Genomic DNA, 18,789 nt, shown 5'->3' with positions numbered 1-18,789 from the left:
GCCCTGAATATGTAAACATTATAATGTATACAGTGAGTGGCTTCTGGTTTTATTAAAATGTAAACAAATGAAATATATAATTTGTTTCTTTCATTTAACAATAGATTAGTGACATGTCACCAGATAAATACACAGATTTATTTATGTCAGATTTTTAAATCTAGAGTACGAATTTACCACCATTTACTTAACCGCTTCCTGAATGAGGTACGTTCAGGTGATTTTTCAGGTTTTACCACATATAATGCTACAATAAACTCCCTTGTGACTGCAGACTGTTTTAATTTTATCACCACAGACACTCGAGCCTTGAAATGTCACCTTTCAAACGATGCCTTTCCCCATCCTCCCTGTCAGTTGGAGAATGGAGCTGAAAGGGGAGTGAAGAAGATGGCCAACATGGATAATTACTCCACACAGCACATGGCCAGCAGCCTCCTGCTACAATATTTACATCCTATTCCATTGAGATGGCACCCTCTGCTCACATGACCCAAATGCAGTTCTCGCTCCGCCAAGAGCACAGCCGAATGCGAACTGCATTGGCAGCTTTGCACATGCTCTGTCTGGCCCTGTGAATCCTCACTCACCCATTCAGATTTCTGTTGGTGTAAAGCAACATTCCAGCTGCTGAAGCTCCGTGATCTGCTGTGTTTCCCCAGCCCAGATCCAAGGCAGGTGGCCCATACAATTACTATCTTTTTAGAGTCTGAGTAATTGTGTTTATTTGGGGGTGAAGGGTGTATTATGCCCAAGTACAGCTGATGAATGAGGCCATAGAGTAACTCTTTTCCTAGCAGGTATTTGCAGGAATAGCATTTACCGATTTTCATCACTTGCCTGGACAACAACCTGCAGCTCTGGTGCACATTTAATTCTGAAACAGAGGTCTTGGCAAACGATGCTGCCTCTGACTGTCATGTTGACTCTAATGTTTGAGATGGTGTTTTCTCCTCTCTAGAGACCTGGATGCTTTTTGCCATTCTGATGGTAAATGATGAGACAGGCTACCATGGATTTCAGCACCCCGTCTGTGTTTGATCAGCAAAGAGGTAAAATGTTGCTTTAACACATTCTTTGGTGTTAGTATCCTTAGTCCCATGGTATGGATTTGCAGTTGTCAGGAGAGAAAGAGAAGTGTGCGTGTGTGTGCGCGCGTGCGTGTGCATGAGTATTTGCTATGTAGGATGTGGAAAGAGGATTTTACCTAGAAAACAAACCTGTTCAAAATGTTCGCTTCTTTGATAAGCATCTGAAACAGAAAAATAAGCTTATGATTTGTTGTATAAGCTTATGATCTTGTTGAAGTATTCCTACCTTCACATTTTAAAAATTGGATTTCAAGCACACTATTTCAGATAGTGTCGTCTTTATTCTGTTTTTTCCAAATCTTTTTTAAAAATTAGAGTAAGCAGTGTAAGAACACATCACTTTTTTTTAATCATACTATTAGCCCAGTATCTCATTGCTATATCTTCATAAGCATTTTTTTATTCTTTCAGGAATAGATGTTGCCTGTATTTATGTCGGGTTGATATGTTATCTCATCCAAGGTTGTGTAATGACATATCCCTATGCTATTATTTGCAGCGACAGGGTATATCTTCCTTACTTATAATTTCTGGAGTGGAGGTAATTTTCCACGTCAAAATGTTGCCGTAAAATCAACTCATCCTTATAATACCATGTATTTGGCCATATGGTCTATGTGTATACATTTTGCATATGCAATGTGTTTATACACATCTTCACGTAATACTTATGTGTAATTGTAAATTTTTTTAGTATGAACGTGAAATTTCCATTTTATAAACATAATAAATATTTTTTAGAATCCTTTCTTAAATATCGAATATTTAAACCACTTTCTACAGTCTCTGAATATTCTTCAAGATCCTAAGTTCCTTTGGTGATTTTTCTGTTTGGGCTACAACACGAAATGGTGGTTTGAAAAAGCCTCATTAAGAAAATGTATTGCTTCATTCTTTTTTCCCTTTTCCTGCTCTAGGCCATAGCATGTTTAATACCCCTCAAGCTACATTTGGCTTTGTGGGTGAATTATTTTAGCCCAGTGGGTTTCTCCAAAAATAAATTTTTATTTAGATTCCTGAGTTAGCTAATGTATGTATGTATATAGTGTGTTCTCCAGGTCTTAGCTCATTTGGAATAGTGTTCGTGTGTGTGTGTGTGTGTGTGTGTGTGTGTGTGTGTGTGCCTTCAGAAAGTGCCGGCTCATACTGCGTTTGGATCTTAACACCATAGAGAAAGGGGTTGTCACAGCTGTGCCCACCACCATCCTCTCCTCCTGGTACATTTTATATCACTGATGGCAGTCAGTAAAAGTGAAAATCTGCTAAGAACCAAAGAGCTCACACTGGCTAAAAAATGACGTTGCTGAGCCACGAAACACACAATGGGTTTATTTTTGAAGAATAATTGGAGGGAGCTGGGACTGACTGAAGAAGAACCAGCTCTTCATAATGAATTTACATGTTCCAGTGTTATACCTTCTAACAGGATTGAGCCCCAAACATAGTTAAGATATAGAATTACAAGACTGATTTTCTTATAACACCTTTCATGTGAGCAATTCACAGCAATTCCTCCACCTGGGCGCAATTCTCTCCCATGGAAGTTAACCCTCTCCCTGCCATGTTTATCTCTATTTCTCAATCCTTTCTCTCTTTCTAGAGGTTTTATCATATGGTGGAAAGAGCATGGGATTTTAAATCTTATAGACATAGACCAGAATGGCAGATCAGCTACTTCTTAGCTGTGTGAACTTGGCAAGTTACCTAACCTCTCTAGGCCTTAGTTTCCCCAGCAATATAATGAAGGAAATGATGCTTACCTAGCAGGTTGTTGTGAGGATCTAAAATAACATCTAAAAAGCACCTGTCAGCAATGCCTGATATTCAATAAGTATTTTCCCATTTTGGCTGCGGCTGTTATCATTATTGCTGTTGTTATTATCACCTTGGACTGGGAGTTTCTGAAGTGCAAAAGACTACTCATCTCTCTACCTTCAGCTTGAATGTAGCAGTCCTAAATGAGGGCTTAGTACTGGGTGATTAAATTACATTAATCATTTTTTTCAGAACCCTAGGATACTCTTTATAGCAAGCCCTAGAATAATAATTAAGCGATTCCTGAATAGTTGTATTACCTCATTAATCCTTCCTCTTTCTTAAAAGCATGCAAGACTATGAGAGGTTGAGACCATTATACAGATTTTAAATATTATATTGTTGGACAAACCAAAGGGAAGTGACTTTCTCGGGAAAAGTTGAGCATGTGGCTTTAGTTGAGGGTTTTTCATGAGTTGTTACTATCTGGATAATTGAACCCTAGCAGCACTGGCTTTACATGCACATGGGGACAGAAGACATTGCATCTGGAAGAACCTTAGCAATCAGGCAATCCACTGGTTCTCACATTGGCTGTACTTAAGAATCATCTGGGCTGGGCGCGAGGGCTCACGCCTGTAACCCCAGCACTTTGGGAGGCCGAGGTAGGCAGATCACATGGTCAAGAGATTGAGACCACCCTGGCCAACATGGTGAAACCCCGTCACTACTAAAAATACAAAAATTAGCTGGGCATGGTGGCACACGCCTGTAGTCCCAGCTACTCAGGAGGCTGAGGCAGGAGAATCGCTTGAACCTGGGAGGTGGAGGTTGCAGTGAGCTGAGATCGGGCCACTGCACTCCAGCCTGGCAATAGAGCAAGACTCTGTCTCAAAAAAAAGAAAAAAGAATCATCTGAAGAAATTCTGAAAATGCTGATGCTTGAATCCCACCCAGGGAGATTCCAGTTTAACTGCAGTGAGATATGGCCCAACTGACACTCCCTGGGAAGTTCTCATGGACAGCAAAGATTGAGAACCAGTCATTCAACCTACCCCCTTCCACATTTCAGATGCGGGAACTAAAGCACAGAGAGGTTCAAAGTTGGGTCCTTTCTAATAATCATAACAACACCCCACTAAATAGCAACAGAGGGGACTGAGGCCCAGGTGTTCTCCATCCATACAACAGGGCAAAAGGAAGCTTCCTGTGCATGGCGAATCCCTGGGCTAGCACTGACTCTGGCTCATGGTTGCCCAGAGAATGGTGGAAGAATACGATGCAGAAGGACCTTCAGGGCTCCAACGAGGTGGATTTGGCAAGCTGAATCCCTCCACATGCATTTCTCAATATTTCTCTTTAGCTAGAGGCAACGAGGCATGCCAGGGTCTTGGTGACAGATGGCCATTTGCTCATGTCCTGTCTCTGCCCTCTTCCTAGTTACATGAACTTGTACAAACTAGTTGATCTCCACTGGCTTCTGCCTCCTTGACTGTAAATGTGGATAATACTGTATTACATATTCACAGAGCTGCTGGGAGGCCTAAAGATCAGATTATTTGACTGGCCAGGGGCATGAGGGCTGTGTCTCCGGCTGGCTTTGTAAAACTGTGAGGGAGGAAGCCTGGGTTTTCAGAACTCTCGACTCTCTTTTATGCTTTTAGCTTTCACCATAGCAACATCTCTTCTGGTCCCACGTGTTCTTTCTGGCTGTGTTCCCTCTCAAAGCCCACACACGCAGGAAGCGACCTGTAGTAAAGCCATTTACTACAGAACACAGAGGTTCCTGCTAAAGTCTACGTATTATGTAACTAAAGATACTTGCATTGTAAGCTTTGTCACGACTTTTGGAAGGAAAAGTTTTGCTGCGCCTCAAAGAATCCCAAGCCTCAGAGAGAAAATGAAAAAAAAAAACAGGCGAGGGGGCGGGGGGCGGGTAGCCTCAGGGCCTCACCCACTCCTCTGTGTTGTTGGGGGTGAGGAGGGCCTGGCCCTGCCAGGGTCTTTGAGGAAATGTGCCTGATGATGCTGAGCAGTGTGTTTGCACGCACCTGTGTGGGCCGTGGACCACCCTCTTGCACAGATTGTTTCTCTGGTCGAGTTGCGGAAAAGCAGAGGAAGGACTTTGTCTTCCAGCCCAGATTAATACAGTATGTGTCTCTGGGCTGCTGTAACCAATTATCACAAGCTGGGTAGCTTAAAACAACAGAAATATATCCTCTCACAGTTCTGGTGGCCAAAAGTCTGAAATGAAAATGTCAGCAGCAGGCCGGGCACAGTGGCTCACACCAGTAATCCCAGCACTTTGGGAGGCCGAGGTAGGCAGATCACCTGAAATCAAGAATTTGAGACCAACCTGGCCAAAATGGTGAAACCCCATCTCTAGTAAAAATAAAATATTAGCCAGATGTGGTGTCACGCACCTATAGTCTCAGCTACTTGGGAGGCTGAGGGACAAGAATTGCTTGAACCCGGGAGGCGGAGATTGCAGTGAGTCAAGATCGTGCCACTGCAGTCCAGCCCGGGTGACAGAGTGAGGCGCCATCTCAAAAAAAAAAAAAAAAAAAAAAAAAAAATGTCAGCGGAGGCTGACATACTTCTAGAGCCTTTAGGAAAGAATCTTCCCTGTCCTTCCAGCCTTGGCTGCTGTGGCCTCATCACTCTGGTCTCTGCCACCATCCTCACTTGGCCTCGTCTGTGTGCATCGCTCCTCTGTGTACCTGTCTCAAAGTTCCTCTGCCTCTCCTTTAAGGATGCATGTGATTACATTTAGGGACCACCCAGATAATCCAGGATAAACTCCTCCTCTCAAAGTCCTTGACTTAATCACATCCTTTCAGATAAAAGGTCATAGTCACTCTCTTGCCATATAAGGGAATAGCCATAGGTTCCAGCAATAGAGATGAGAACGTATCTTTAGGGCCACCATTCAACCTATTGCAGGGAGTGAGAAGAGGTCAGATCCCAGAAAGAACGCAACACTGTGACTCGGTTTTTGGTAAAATCCATTCTCCTTTAAGCTAGAAGAAAAACTGACAAATAAGAGGTGGGGGCAGATGGGGAGCATCTGTTTGGTGCAGACTCTGTGCAGAGCTTTACATGGATACATACTGACAAGAAGCAATGTTTATGTAGCATTTAGCAGACCGAGGTTCTGTCCTAAGGACTGCACACAGACAGCTCATATAATCCTCATATCAGCTTCAGAGTATGACCCCCTTTTATTGATGAGGAAATTTAAAAAGTTTATGACCTACCCAATGTTACCACAAAGTAAAACAGCAAAGCTGGGATTCCAGGCTAACCCTGTTTCACTTCAAAGCCCATGTTCTTTCTACTGCAGAATGTCTTTTCCTTGGCCAGTGATAAGGTTTAATTAAAAAAAAGACATCTATGAAAAATCGAATTAATGAAACATTTATTTTCACAGTCAAGCTCTTATTCCACTGTGTTGTGGATTTTTAAAGTTCCCACACACAGATGTGCAGGTTTTAAATCCAACTGCTCATCTAAAATGGGAATGCTAGACAAAAAGATCTGTGCTTTGCTGAAAAGCAAAAGTGAAAACTCTGGCGTGACAACCAGATGCCTCCAGAGGAAGAATAAGCAAATTTTGTATGGTGTTTTGGGCAAAGGAGTCCTCTCAAAGGAGTTTTGAAAGGCAAGTATAGCAGATAGGAAAGGAAAGGGAATGATTTGGGCTCAGTTGCTGAGTTCAAGCTCAGAGATCTTGAATGGGAGCCTGGAATAAACCCAGGAACATTGAGGGGAGTTCTGTGATTGATTTTCAGATTGACAGTCCAGATAAATAAAGACTAGCTGGCAAATCAGTCCTGGTTTAGAAGCAGATTATATGTTGCCTTTGAGAAAATGCATAGCCTTCTCCTTCTCTTGGTCAAGAAAGAGGAGTAGAGGGAAAGAGAGATGGGAGAAGAATCTTTTTTTCCTGTTCTTGACCACTCCTGAACAAGTCTAGGCAAGCATGTTTGTTTCAGTGTTTGTTTTGTTTTGTTTTGTTTTGTTTTTTGAGATGGAGTCTCACTCTGTCGCCCAGCCTGGAGTGCAATGGCACGATCTCAGCTCACTGCAACCTCCGTCTCCTGGGTTCAAGCAATTCTACTGCCTCAGCCTCCTGAGTAGCTGGGATTACAGGCACCCACCATCATGACCGACTAATTTTCGTATTTTTATAGAGACAGGGTTTCACCTTTTGACCAGGCTGGTCTTGAACTCCTGACCTCAGGTGATCTGCCCTCCTCGGCCTCCCAAATGCTGGGATTACAGGCGTGAGCCACTGCACCCGGCCTCTTTCAGTTTTCTTGATCCCTCCTGAATAAGTCTAGGCAAGTGTGTTTGACCCCCACCTTTCTCTGCCCTCTTCTTTGTGATGCTACCTTCTTCCAACCAACCAACTCCTGAGAAAGTGTATAACAGTCCAATCCATTCTGGTGTGTGTTGTGGCCTCCATCTGTTTCCCCCTAGGACAGGCTGTGCCCCCCAATAACCTGAGCATCCCTTTCCTTCCACCCTTCATGGCTCCTCTTAAGGACTCTACAGAAGGAAGCTCCTGGCCGAGCTTATCCAAACAATTACCCTTCACAGCCATCAATATTCTTCACCATAGGAGCACCCAACTGTCCTGGGGGAGGGAGCCTCTTGCCAGAGTATGCTTCCCAAGAGGGAGGACCCTGGAGTGGTATCTGGAGAAATAGAGACTCACTTGAGCAACCACATCTGAATCAACCCTGATGTTTCCCATAACTCATTGGGTCAGCTTCATGAGTCTCTCCCTCAGCTCAGCCTCTGCTGCAGCAGGCAGCTGAGCCACCACACTGAGCTCTTCCTGTCATCTCTACTCACTAACTCCACAGTTCCACAACTAAGTAACTGTGCTGAGTACCTGATATTCATGGATTTTCCCTGCGATACCACTATTTTGATTCAAGGATATTTTAACCAAAATGGATATGGAGTCTAAAAGAAAATACAATAAACTTGTAGCTGTTTTTTTATTATGAAACAAGCATGAGACAAACATCTTACTCATCACCAAATGTGAGACAAGGTGAGAAGGTAAGGGTATGGATGCACTGAAGTCAAAGGTTGATTTTCAGATTGACAGTCCAAATAAATAAAGACTAGCTGGCAAAAGGTGGCATATGGGTGGGGCTAAGACCACTAACCAGGAGTCACATGATTAATGCACTTGTAAATCTCTGTTGGTCATTTAATGCACAGTCTGCTGAATTGTGCTTGAGAATTCCCTTATATTACGAATGATCTACATGTAGATTTTCTGATTTATCTTTTAAAGTCATGATGGTTTTACCCTAATATTTACCTTCAATCAATATGTAGGTTTGTGTGCTTAATAAGGGCTCTTTGTTTTCTCTTTGTGAAACCTAAGAATGGCACTTGCTCATTAATGAGGCTTTTCTTATTTTATCAGCTATATTGAGGGTGGAAGAGAAGTCATTCCAGTATACATGGAAAGTATTTCCATTTCTAAATGTGCTCTCAGAACTTAAGATATATGCATGTAATATTCAATAGTATTCAATTATTTTAAATTTTTCTTTTTTTTCTTTTTTCTTTTTTTTTTTTTTTGGAGGTACAGTCTTGCTCTGTCCCTCAGGCTGGAGTGCAGTGGCGCCATCTAGGCTCACTGTAACCTCCACCTCCGGGGTTTAAGCGATTCTCCTGCTGGTAGAGGGTCTTGCCTCGATGTTGATGGCTGCTGACTGATCTCAGTGGTGGCCGCTGAAGATTGGGGTAGCTGTGGCAAGTTCTTCAAATAAGACAAAAATAAAGTTTGCTGCATCAATTGACCCCTTCTTTCATGAAAGATGTTATCTGTAACATGTGATACGTTTTGATAGCATTTTACCCACAGTAGATATTCTTTCAAAACTGGAGTCAGTTCTCTCCAAATCTACCACTGCTTTATCAACTAAATTTATGTGATATTCTAAATCCTTTGTTGTTATTTCAACAATATTCACAGCATCTTCACCAGGAGTAGATACGATCTCAAGAAATCACTTTCTTTACTCATCCATAAGAAGCAACTCTTCATCCATTCAAGGTTTATCATGAGATTGCAGCAATTTAATCCATCTTCAGGCTTCACTTCTAACTCTAGTTCTCTTGCTATTTTCACTACATCTGCAGTTACTTCCTCTACTGAAGTTCTAAACTCCTCTAAGACTTCTTCAAAACTCCTGTTCAGAGAGTTGAAAGTACCTTCTTCCAAACCCCCGTTAGTGTTGATATTTTTACCTCCTTCAATGAATCATGAATGTGTTTAATGGTATCTTGAAGAGTGAATTCTTTCCAGAGTTTTCTTAGTTTTTTTTTTTTTTTTTTTTTTAAATTTTCTCTGGCAGAAACTAATAGAGCAAAGGTTTTCAATTTACTTTGCCCAGATCCATCAGAGGAATCACTATCTATGAAGGCTATAGCCTTGCAAAATTTGTATTATAAATAGTAAGACTTGAAAGTCAAAATTACTCCTTGATCCATGGGCTGCAGAATGGATGCTTGTTCCAGGCATGAAAACAACATTAATCTCCTTGTACATCTCTATCAGAGTTCTTGCTTAGAAAAAATGATTCATTTCAAAATATTACTCTCATTGACAATGTATTGTCAGTATTTTTTTGAAAGGAATTTTTATTTCTGACCAGTAGGTCTCAATGCTAGGCTTAAAATAATCAGTAAACCATGTTGTAAATAGATTTGCTATCATCCAGGCTTTGTTATTCCATTTTTAGAGCAGAGGAAGAGTAGATTTAACATAATTGTTAAGAGCCTTCAGGTTTTGGAATGGTAAATGAGCACTGGCTTCAACTCCAAGTCACCAGCTGCATTAGCCCCTAACAAGAGTCCTTTGAAGCATTGAAGTTGGCAGTGACATCCCTTCTCCAGCTATGAAAGTCCTAGATAGCATCTTCTCCCAATAGAAGGCTGTTTTATCTACATTGAAAATCTGTTGTTTAGTGTGGCCACTTTCATCAATGACCTTAGCTAGATCTGCTGGATAACTTGCTGCAGTTTCTCCAACAGCACTTGCTGCTTCACCTCACATTTTTACGTTATACAGATGGCTTCTCTCCTTAAACCTCATGAAACAACCTTTGCTAGCTTCAAACTTTTATTTTGTCTCTCCCTCATCTCTCTCAGACTTCAAAGACTTGAAGAAAGTTAGGGGTTTCCTCTGGATTAAGCTTTGGCTTAAGGAAATATGGTGACTAGATTGGTCTTTTATCCAGGCCACTAAAACTTTCTCCATATCTGCAATAAAGCTGTTTCTCTTTCTTATAATTCATGTGTTCACTGGAGTAGCACTTTTAATTTCCTTCAAGAACATTTCTTTGCATTCACAACTTGACTAACTGACACAAGAGGCCTCGTTTCTGGCCTTTTTAAGCTTTCAACATGCCTTTCTCACTGAGCTTAATCATTTCTAGCTGTCAATTTAAAGTGAGAGGCCTGTGACTCTTCCTTTCACTTGAATACTCAAAGGCCATTGTAGGGTTATTAATTGACCTAATTTCAATATTGTTGTATCTCAAGGAATACGGAGGCCTGAGGAGATCTAGCTAAGGTCATTGATGAGGAGAGGGAGAGAGATGGGGGACTGGTTGATCAGTGGAGCAGTCAGAAAATACATTTATCCACTTAAGTTCACCATCTTCTGTGGGTGCGATCCATGGGACCCAAAACAATTGCAATAGTAACATCAAAGATGACTGATGACAGGTCACCACAATAGATGTGATAATAATGAAAACACTTGAAATATTGCGGGAATTACCAAAACATGACACAGAGGCACAAAGTGAGCATGTGCTGTTGGAGAAATTGTGCCAATAGACTTGTTCAGTGCAAGTTTGCCACACAAATTCAGTCTGTACAGTATCTGCAAAATGCGATAAAGTGGGGTGCAATAAAACGGGGTATACCTGCAATGTTGTTTATAGCATTCTCTATCTGGTACAGAATTCAGTCTATATTTAGTTATCATGTCTCCTTAGTCTCCTTCAATCTGGAAAGTTTCTGCAGGCTTTTTTTTTTTTTTGTCTTTTATGACATCGACATTTTAAAAAAATCAGTGTCTCTCTTTCGTTAAATACTAATTTGCTCATTTTGAGTTCATCTGAGGCTTCCTTATGATTCAATTTTGATTATGCATTCCCAGCCAGAACACTGCATAGGTGATGTTGTTTGTCTCAGGTTAACATAGTATTGTTTAAATCCCTTATAATGATCATTTGGGGGTAGAGATGTTACAGTACTAGATGCTAAGTGGTTCTAACAGAGTTTAAAATATTTTTTTAGCAAGGCACAGTGGCATGTGCCTGTAGTCCCAACTACTCAGGAGGCTGAGGCAGGAAGATGCCTTGAACCCAGGAGTTCAAGTACAGCCTGGATGACATAGCAAGCAAGACTCCCTTCTCTGAACATATATATATATATATGTATATGTGTATATATATATTTTTTTTAAATTCATATCTAGTTCCTTATACTTATTTCCTAATTATGAAATTAATACTACCTTTTTCAAAAAATTCAAACAATACATAAATGAATACAGCACAGAAAGGGTTATACTCCTTTAACTAGCAAAGAGCTATGTTCTTCAGCATCTCTTAGCCCTGGCCTATTCCCAGCTTCTTAGCCACCAAGATGTATCCATGACAATTCACCCTTCACACTGGGGTTGGGGAATAGCCTCCAAAGAGAAACAGGAGATCTGGCCAAGAATACTAGCCAGAACTCCTAACTAGAAGAAGAACTATCACTCTGGGTTATTAAGCAGCTCCCATGTACCAGGCACTGTGCTAAATACTCTTTCTTCCTATTATCTCACTTAATCCATGCCACAGCTTTTGAGACAGATTCCACTTTTAGTCCATCTGAGGTTACACAACTTGCCCAAGGACACACAGGACAAAGGACAAGGCTGTCATGTTAACTCAGGCTTCTGACCCCCAAGCCCTCCCACACTCCCCTTCATACCAAGATATACTTTCTGGATTCTGACAGTCCACCCATCAACCCCTTTCTGACACCCAGCATGAGAAGGAAAAGGTGATGGTGGCTAGAGTCCTCAGCAGAGTGCCTAACTCCCTCTGTGATTTGCCCAAGGTAGGCTGGCAGGGACAACAGCCACCGCTGTGGCTCCACTGGACTGGGCTTCCCTTTGGAATGAGCTCTGCTAAGAGGCCTCAGCTCAGTGTGACAGCCCCACCTCTTCCAGAGAGGATTCAGTCTCATGGCAGTCTGCCCTTGGAGCAAAGAATGGCCCCAGCATCCCAGGAGGAGGAGAAGGAGGTTAAAAGGGTGAGATTACACTGGAATAGAACCTGAGGAAGTGATGTGATGGGAACTAGAGATTGCGGAGGCCATGCCTTGGCTTTTATCACAGAAGTTTCTGAAGGTGGGCTGTTTGTTGTTTACCTACTCAGCCCATTTGTTCTATGCAGCAACAAGTAGACATTTCTCCAAGAGAGTTCAGAGATCTCCAACCCTGTAAACATGGTCACACAAGAACAACAGTTGATTTAAAAAAAAAAAAATCAAAACCATTTTTTCAGCTTTGGCATCTGGCTCTTTAATTGTGGGCCCATCAGCTTTACCCTTGAGACCACTCCTTTGATCTTTAATTCACCACAGTAAATCAGCACACTGTCTGCTATTTTTAAAAACTGTAAGAGGTGCACCTACAGTTCACCCAAATTGACACTTTTATCCTTCTGATCACTTAATATTATTTTTAAAATGGTGTTCTAGAATTCTGGCCACAACTGGGCTGGCCCAGCAGGGACCGCTGAATATATAGTGGAGTTGAGATAGGTTTGCTGGTTTCAGGTAGTCACAGCAGGAACCAATTTAAGGATGGATCCTGGAAGTGTTTCATTTTAGAATAGCAATCCCTTTAGAATTAGAAGGAATCTTAGTGAGTATATAACCCAGCTCCTTCACTCTTTTTATGTGAAGACTGAAACATAAAGGGATTAGCAGTGGTGCAGTGGAGTAAACCCTGTGGCCACTGGAGCTGAGTGGACACTCAGATCCCAGTGCTGCCACTTACTGTGTGCTCTGGCTGGTCACATCTTTATCCCTTGCCTTCCTTACCTTGTAAGTTAAGATGATTTTACTACAAATGATTGTTTGAAACTGTTCATGTGGGTTATAGGATCGTCATAAAGATGGTTACAACCATCCTCAGAGGACTGTTATAAAGATTTAATGAAGTAATGCATACAAAGTACCTGGCACCGCACCAGGCCCACAGAATCACTTAGTAAGTGCTAATGATTATTATAAATGACTCACCTAAGGTCACATGGATGACTGGTCTCCCCAGGTCAAGAGAACATCCCACGCTCCAAGCCTTCACTTCCTCTGTAGTGAATTCATGGCAGACCACTCTGGTATGATCTGGTTGTGTCCCCACCCAAATCTCACTTTGAATTGTAATAATCCCCATGTGTCAAGAGCAGGGCCAGGTGGAGATAACTGAATCATGGCGAGTGGTTTCCCCCATACTGTTCTTGTGGTAGTGAATAAGTCTCACAAGATCTGATGGTCTTACAAATGGGCTGCACAAGCTCTCTTGCCTGCCACCATGTAAGATGTGCCTCTGCTTCTCCTTTGCCTTTCACCATGATTGTGAGGCCTCCCCAGCCATGCGGATGAGTCCATTAACCTTATTTCCTTTATAAGTTACCCGGTCTCAGATATGTCTTTATCAGTAGCATGAGAACAGGCTAATTAATACACACCCCTTTTTCATTTGGAAGTTGGAAGGGACAGAATTGCCTGAGCAGGTAAACCACATCAGAAGGAAATTAATCCTTCAGGGACACTCATAGGTTTTGCAGTGCTTCTGCTTTTCCTGCCCTCTGGATCTTGGTGTTCTATCTTTTGAGTCTATGATGCCTTCTGGATAAAACTCTTCCCTTGCTCGTAAGCCAGCCTATCTGTTTACTTCCATGCTAGTCTCAGGCAAGTTTCTGGGCTCTATGCTGCTCTAGTAATCTGTCTAGTTTTGAAGCAGAATCTCACTATTTTAATTATTACAGTTTTATATGTTGTACTGTTCGACAGAGGAAATCTCCCTCAATATTGTTTTTTTTTTCAATATTATTGGGTATTCTTACCTACTTTTTGTTTGCTGTTTTGTTTGTCTTTACTTTTAGAATGGTAATATATTCACACACTTTTAAGGTATTAAAAATGTCCGATGAGTAATCCACCCCTGCTCCTACTTTCAGTGGTCCAGTTCCCTTCCCTGGAAGCAAAATAATGTAAGCAATGTCTTATGCATCCTTCCAGAGAGATTCAGTGTACTAATAAGCAAATACTTAAATATATTCTTTTGTTTTCTTTAAAACATAATTATCTATTTATTTTTACAAATGAAAGTTAAAGTTTTCCTGACACCTCCTCCCAAACAATTGTTGGAACTTCGACTGAAATGAGATTAAACATATATTAATCTGGTAATAATTAAAATTGTATATGCTCTTTAGTTCTCCTGTCTAGGACTATGGTATGCATTTCCACAAATTCAACTTTTCTGTTATATCCCACAATAAAGTTTTTATCCAGAAGGCATCTTAGACTCAGAAGATAGAACACCAGGACCACAATATAGTTTTTCTCATTTAAATTATAATATTTTGGTGAGGCTTATTCCTGGGTATTTTATATCTTCATGTAATGAATTATTTTTCCCCTTATATTATTTAATATAGGACTATCTAGTTTTATGTTTATTTTTAAACCTGACTAACTTAATTGAATCTTATAAATTCTACTTGTTCTCTGGATAATTCTCATGTGCTGCCTGATAGATAATTAAATTATTCAAACCCTGATGGTCAGTGCTACATAGTGGTTGGGAACCCTGGCTTCGGGCCAGATGGACTGCTTTCAAATCCTGTCATTTAATAGCTGTGCAGTTCTGGGAAAGTTGTTGAACCTTTCTGTGCTTCAATTTTCTCATCTTTAAATGGAGTGGAGGGGTTAAATACTGCCTACTTCATAAAGTTGTTGGAACAAATAAATGGCCTAATTCCAATGAAACCGTTAGGACAGTGCCTGGAAGAGAATTCATCTGTAAAAGTTAGCTATTAATAAATTATTATTGTTTTGCTCTTCCTTTATGATTATTACATTTCACTTCTTTCTGCTTCATATCTTACTGCATTTGTTAGAATTTGTCTTATTTCTTCCCTTCTCTATTGTTTCACTATTAGGTATAATGTCTGCAATTGGTTTGAAATAGATAAGCACTTTTTGTCTGTTTATCTTATAGGGGTCAAATTTAATCAAATGCCTTTCTGGTGTTTGCTCATATCATCACTTATTTTTCCTTTGTTCTATTGGTATGACATATTTTATTTATAGATATCCTCCAACCAAAGTATCTTTATATTCTAGAATAAACTGTATTTGGCTATGATGCATTATTTTATGTCAATACCCAACTGAAATTGATCCAGTAGAATTTAATTTAAAACTTACAGTTTTGTGTTCACAAACCGAATTGGTCTGTAGGTACGTGTGTGTGTGTCTTTACCAGTTTATGCTGATCTTAGAAAATAAATTTTAAAATTTTTACTTTTTCTATATTTCAGTATGGAAACTATTTGTCCCTTGGCCATTTAACATTTATCTTAATGTTTTAAAAGAACTCATTCAACCTCACTTTAGGATATTTGTGCTATTACCGCTAGCCTTAATTCCCTCCCTGTTGTACAGCCAGCCAATTCTTCACAGGTGTGCTTCCAATTTTGGGTTAATATTTAAAGCTTATTTTTGCTACAGTGAGTATAAACTCTAGCACAATGATGTGTCAGGCAAAACACCACACCACACAGCTTGTACAACAGGGTGGAGAGAAGGATACAAGCTGCCATGAGTCAGTGACAATGGAATGTGAAAATGTGGAATGTCCATCCAGCACCAAAAAAAGGTCACAAGTTCACTGGAATATATGAGGGCTTTGCCTCTGAGTGAAAGAGTGCTTCCAGACCACAGTGCCCAGGGGTCAGAGGGTGGGATCCAAGGCCTGACAGGCTGCAGCCTTAGCTGGGTTTTACCACTTGCCACCTGTGCAAGTTTGGATAAGTCACTTTGTATCTACTCTGTACCTCAGTTTCCTCATCCATAAAATGGGAATAATTGTAGTACCTACCTCTACCTCATACAGTGAGAATTAAACAAGTTGATTTCTAGGAAGTGCTTACACCGTGCTGGGCATACAGTGAGATACAGTGAGCTCTATGTTAAGTGCTGGCCATCATTAAGACTGTTACTCAGGCATTGAAACGGTTCTGAAAAGATCACATGAGCAACGCAGTACCAGCGGGTGATTTTATAGAGACTCGGAGATATTGTTGTTCTGTAGAAGTAATTGTGTGGCAGTCTTCACTAACTTTAGGGTTATTCTGAGTATTTAAATTCCTTCAGATGTGCCACCAACAATTCTGGAAGCTAAGAACTTTGATGGGGGACTGACCACGAGGCTTATGGAGTGTGTTTGGAATGGTCTTTGTCTGTACCCCCAAATTCATGCACACCACTGCAGAGAGGATATATCTGGGGTCCCTGCTCCCCAAGCCACAGTTTCAGTGAACAGGCTATAGGAGGAGCATCCTCTAAAGTTTCAATAATGATTGAGTATATATAAGGTTGCCATTACAATTAAGCAAGGAAAGTGAGAATTAACTAATAATTGACTATTTTGAAAAAAATTGATTGCAGAATACAAAAAGAAAGTTTACAAATTTATATCAAGTACAATTCAGTATAAAATAAGCACAAGGTTTCATAAAGTTATTTCTAATCATAAAAGCAATGAAATCAATTTAAAATGCAGTATCCATAGATTTTGACTATATAAATGCTAAAAGATATTTTTTTAAAACCAACAAAACCAAACTGAGAACTTAATTGGTAAACAGGGAAAGATAACTGTAGCATTATAACAGATGAAGGGTTAGTGTCTTTATGTAAAGCACTTTCAAATCAATTGGGTAGAGACAAATACTTTGAAATAATAAGATAGAAAGGATGCCAATAGATAATTCATAAAATGGACATAAACATAAAAATACTTCTTTCTCAGGAATAAAAGAAAAAAATGGCCATTTCGGGGGTGGTGGAGCACACCTGTAGTCCCAGATACTCAGGAGGCTGAGGTGAGAAAATAGTTTGAAACGGGGAGGCAGAGGCTGCAGTGAGCTGAGATTGCGCCACTGCACTCTAGCCTGGGCAACAGAACGAGACTCCGTCTCCAATTTTAAAAAAAGAAAAAGTGACCATTGAAAATAATACACTATTCTTCTTTCACATCAGCATTAATTTTTTTTAAATTATAAAGCACACTATCACTGATAATGGGGTGAAGTGTGTGCTCTCAAGCACTGCCTGGAAGGGCGTATTGGTCCAACTTTTCTGGAGGGCAGTTTCACAAAGAGTCAAATCCATTGACTTCCAAGTTCCCTTCTAGGAATGTATCTAAAGGAAATAATCACAAATGCACAAAAGATATACATGTAAAATGTTTTGGTATTATTCAGAATAGCAACAAAATTTATAATCACAAAAAGTAAGCTATTGAAATGCCCAGTAATGAGAAAATAATTATATTAGTAATGCTGAGTCCAGTCCATGGGATTTTATGTCACATTTTATAGGTAACATTTTCAAATTTTATCTTATGACATAGATAAATGTTTATAATCTGATATTAAGTGGCCAGCAGCGATGGCTCATGCCTGTAATCCCAGCCCTTTGGAAGGCTGAGGCAGGTGGATCACTTGAGGCCAAGAGTTTGAAACCAGCCTGCTCAACATGGCATAACCCTGTCTCTACTAAAAATACAGAAACCAGCCAGGTATGGTAATGCACGCCTGTCATCCCAGCTACTCAGGAGGCTAAGGCAGGAGAATCGCTTGACCCAGGAGGTGGAGGCTGCAGTAAGCCAAGATCACACCACTGCATTCCAGCCTGGGTGACAGAGCAAGACTCTGACTCAAAAAAAAAACAAACAAACAAACAAAAAAATTAAGTGAAAAGAGCAAAACCAAGACTATACAGTCATGTACCTCATAGTGACATTTCAGACAATAATGTACTACAAATATGATGGTGGTTCCATAAGATTATGATGGAACTGAACATTTTCTATCACCTATTGATATCATAGCCATCATAATGTCATGGCACAACACATTATCCAGGTGTTTGCGGTGATGCTGGTATAAACAAACCTACTGCATTGCCAGTTGTTTAAAAAAAAGCACGCACAGGGCCAGGCGCAGTGGCTCACGCCTATAATCCGGCACTTTGGGAGGCCTAGTCAAGCGGATCACCTGAGATCAGGAGTTCAGACCAGAGTGGCCAACACAGCGAAACCCCGTGTCTTCTAAAAATACAAAAATTAGTTCGGCATGGTGGCGGGCGCCTATAATCCCAGCTACTCTGGAGGCTAAGCCAGGAGAATCTCTTGAACCCAGGAGGCGGAGTTTGCAGTCAGCCCAGATGGTGTCACTGCACTCCAGCCTGGGTGACAGAGCGACTCTGTCTTAAAAACAAAACAAAACAAAAAAAAAAAGCCGGGCGCAGTGGCTCATGCCTGTAACCCCCAGCACTTTGGGAGGCCCAGGCGGGCAGATCACAAGGTCAGGAGATCAAGACCATCCGGGCTCACATAGTGAAAACCCGTCTCTACTAAAAATACAAAAAATTAGCCTGGCGTGGTGGCGGGCGCCTGTAGTCCCAGGTACTCAGGAGTCTGAGGCAGGAGATGGTGTGAACCGGAAGCGGAGTTTGCAGTGAGCAGAGATCGGGCCACCGCACTCCACCCTGGGCGACAGAGTGAGACTCCGTCTCAAAAAAAAAAAAAAAAAAAAAAAAAACA

At 40.9% G+C, this 18,789-nt stretch overlaps 1 protein-coding gene across 1 annotated transcript in view; it reads left to right on the top strand.

Annotated features, from left to right (window-relative positions):
* Window positions 1–555: 555 nt before the first annotated feature.
* Window positions 556–18,789, top strand: part of ANKRD55 (ankyrin repeat domain 55) — a 131,170-nt gene continuing 112,936 nt past the window's right edge. The window contains exons 1-2 of the mRNA XM_017874210.1: window positions 556–674; window positions 962–1,052. Of these exons, the coding sequence (XP_017729699.1) occupies window positions 995–1,052 (58 nt within the window). The 5' untranslated portion in view covers window positions 556–674; window positions 962–994. The remainder of the gene's footprint in view (window positions 675–961; window positions 1,053–18,789) is intronic.

Source organism: Rhinopithecus bieti, unplaced genomic scaffold, assembly GCF_001698545.2.
Source record: "Rhinopithecus bieti isolate Rb0 unplaced genomic scaffold, ASM169854v2 scaffold_6513, whole genome shotgun sequence".
Lineage (NCBI taxonomy): Eukaryota > Metazoa > Chordata > Mammalia > Primates > Cercopithecidae > Rhinopithecus > Rhinopithecus bieti.
Note: the sequence above shows the minus strand (reverse complement) of the source record. Positions and strands in the feature narration are given on the sequence as shown.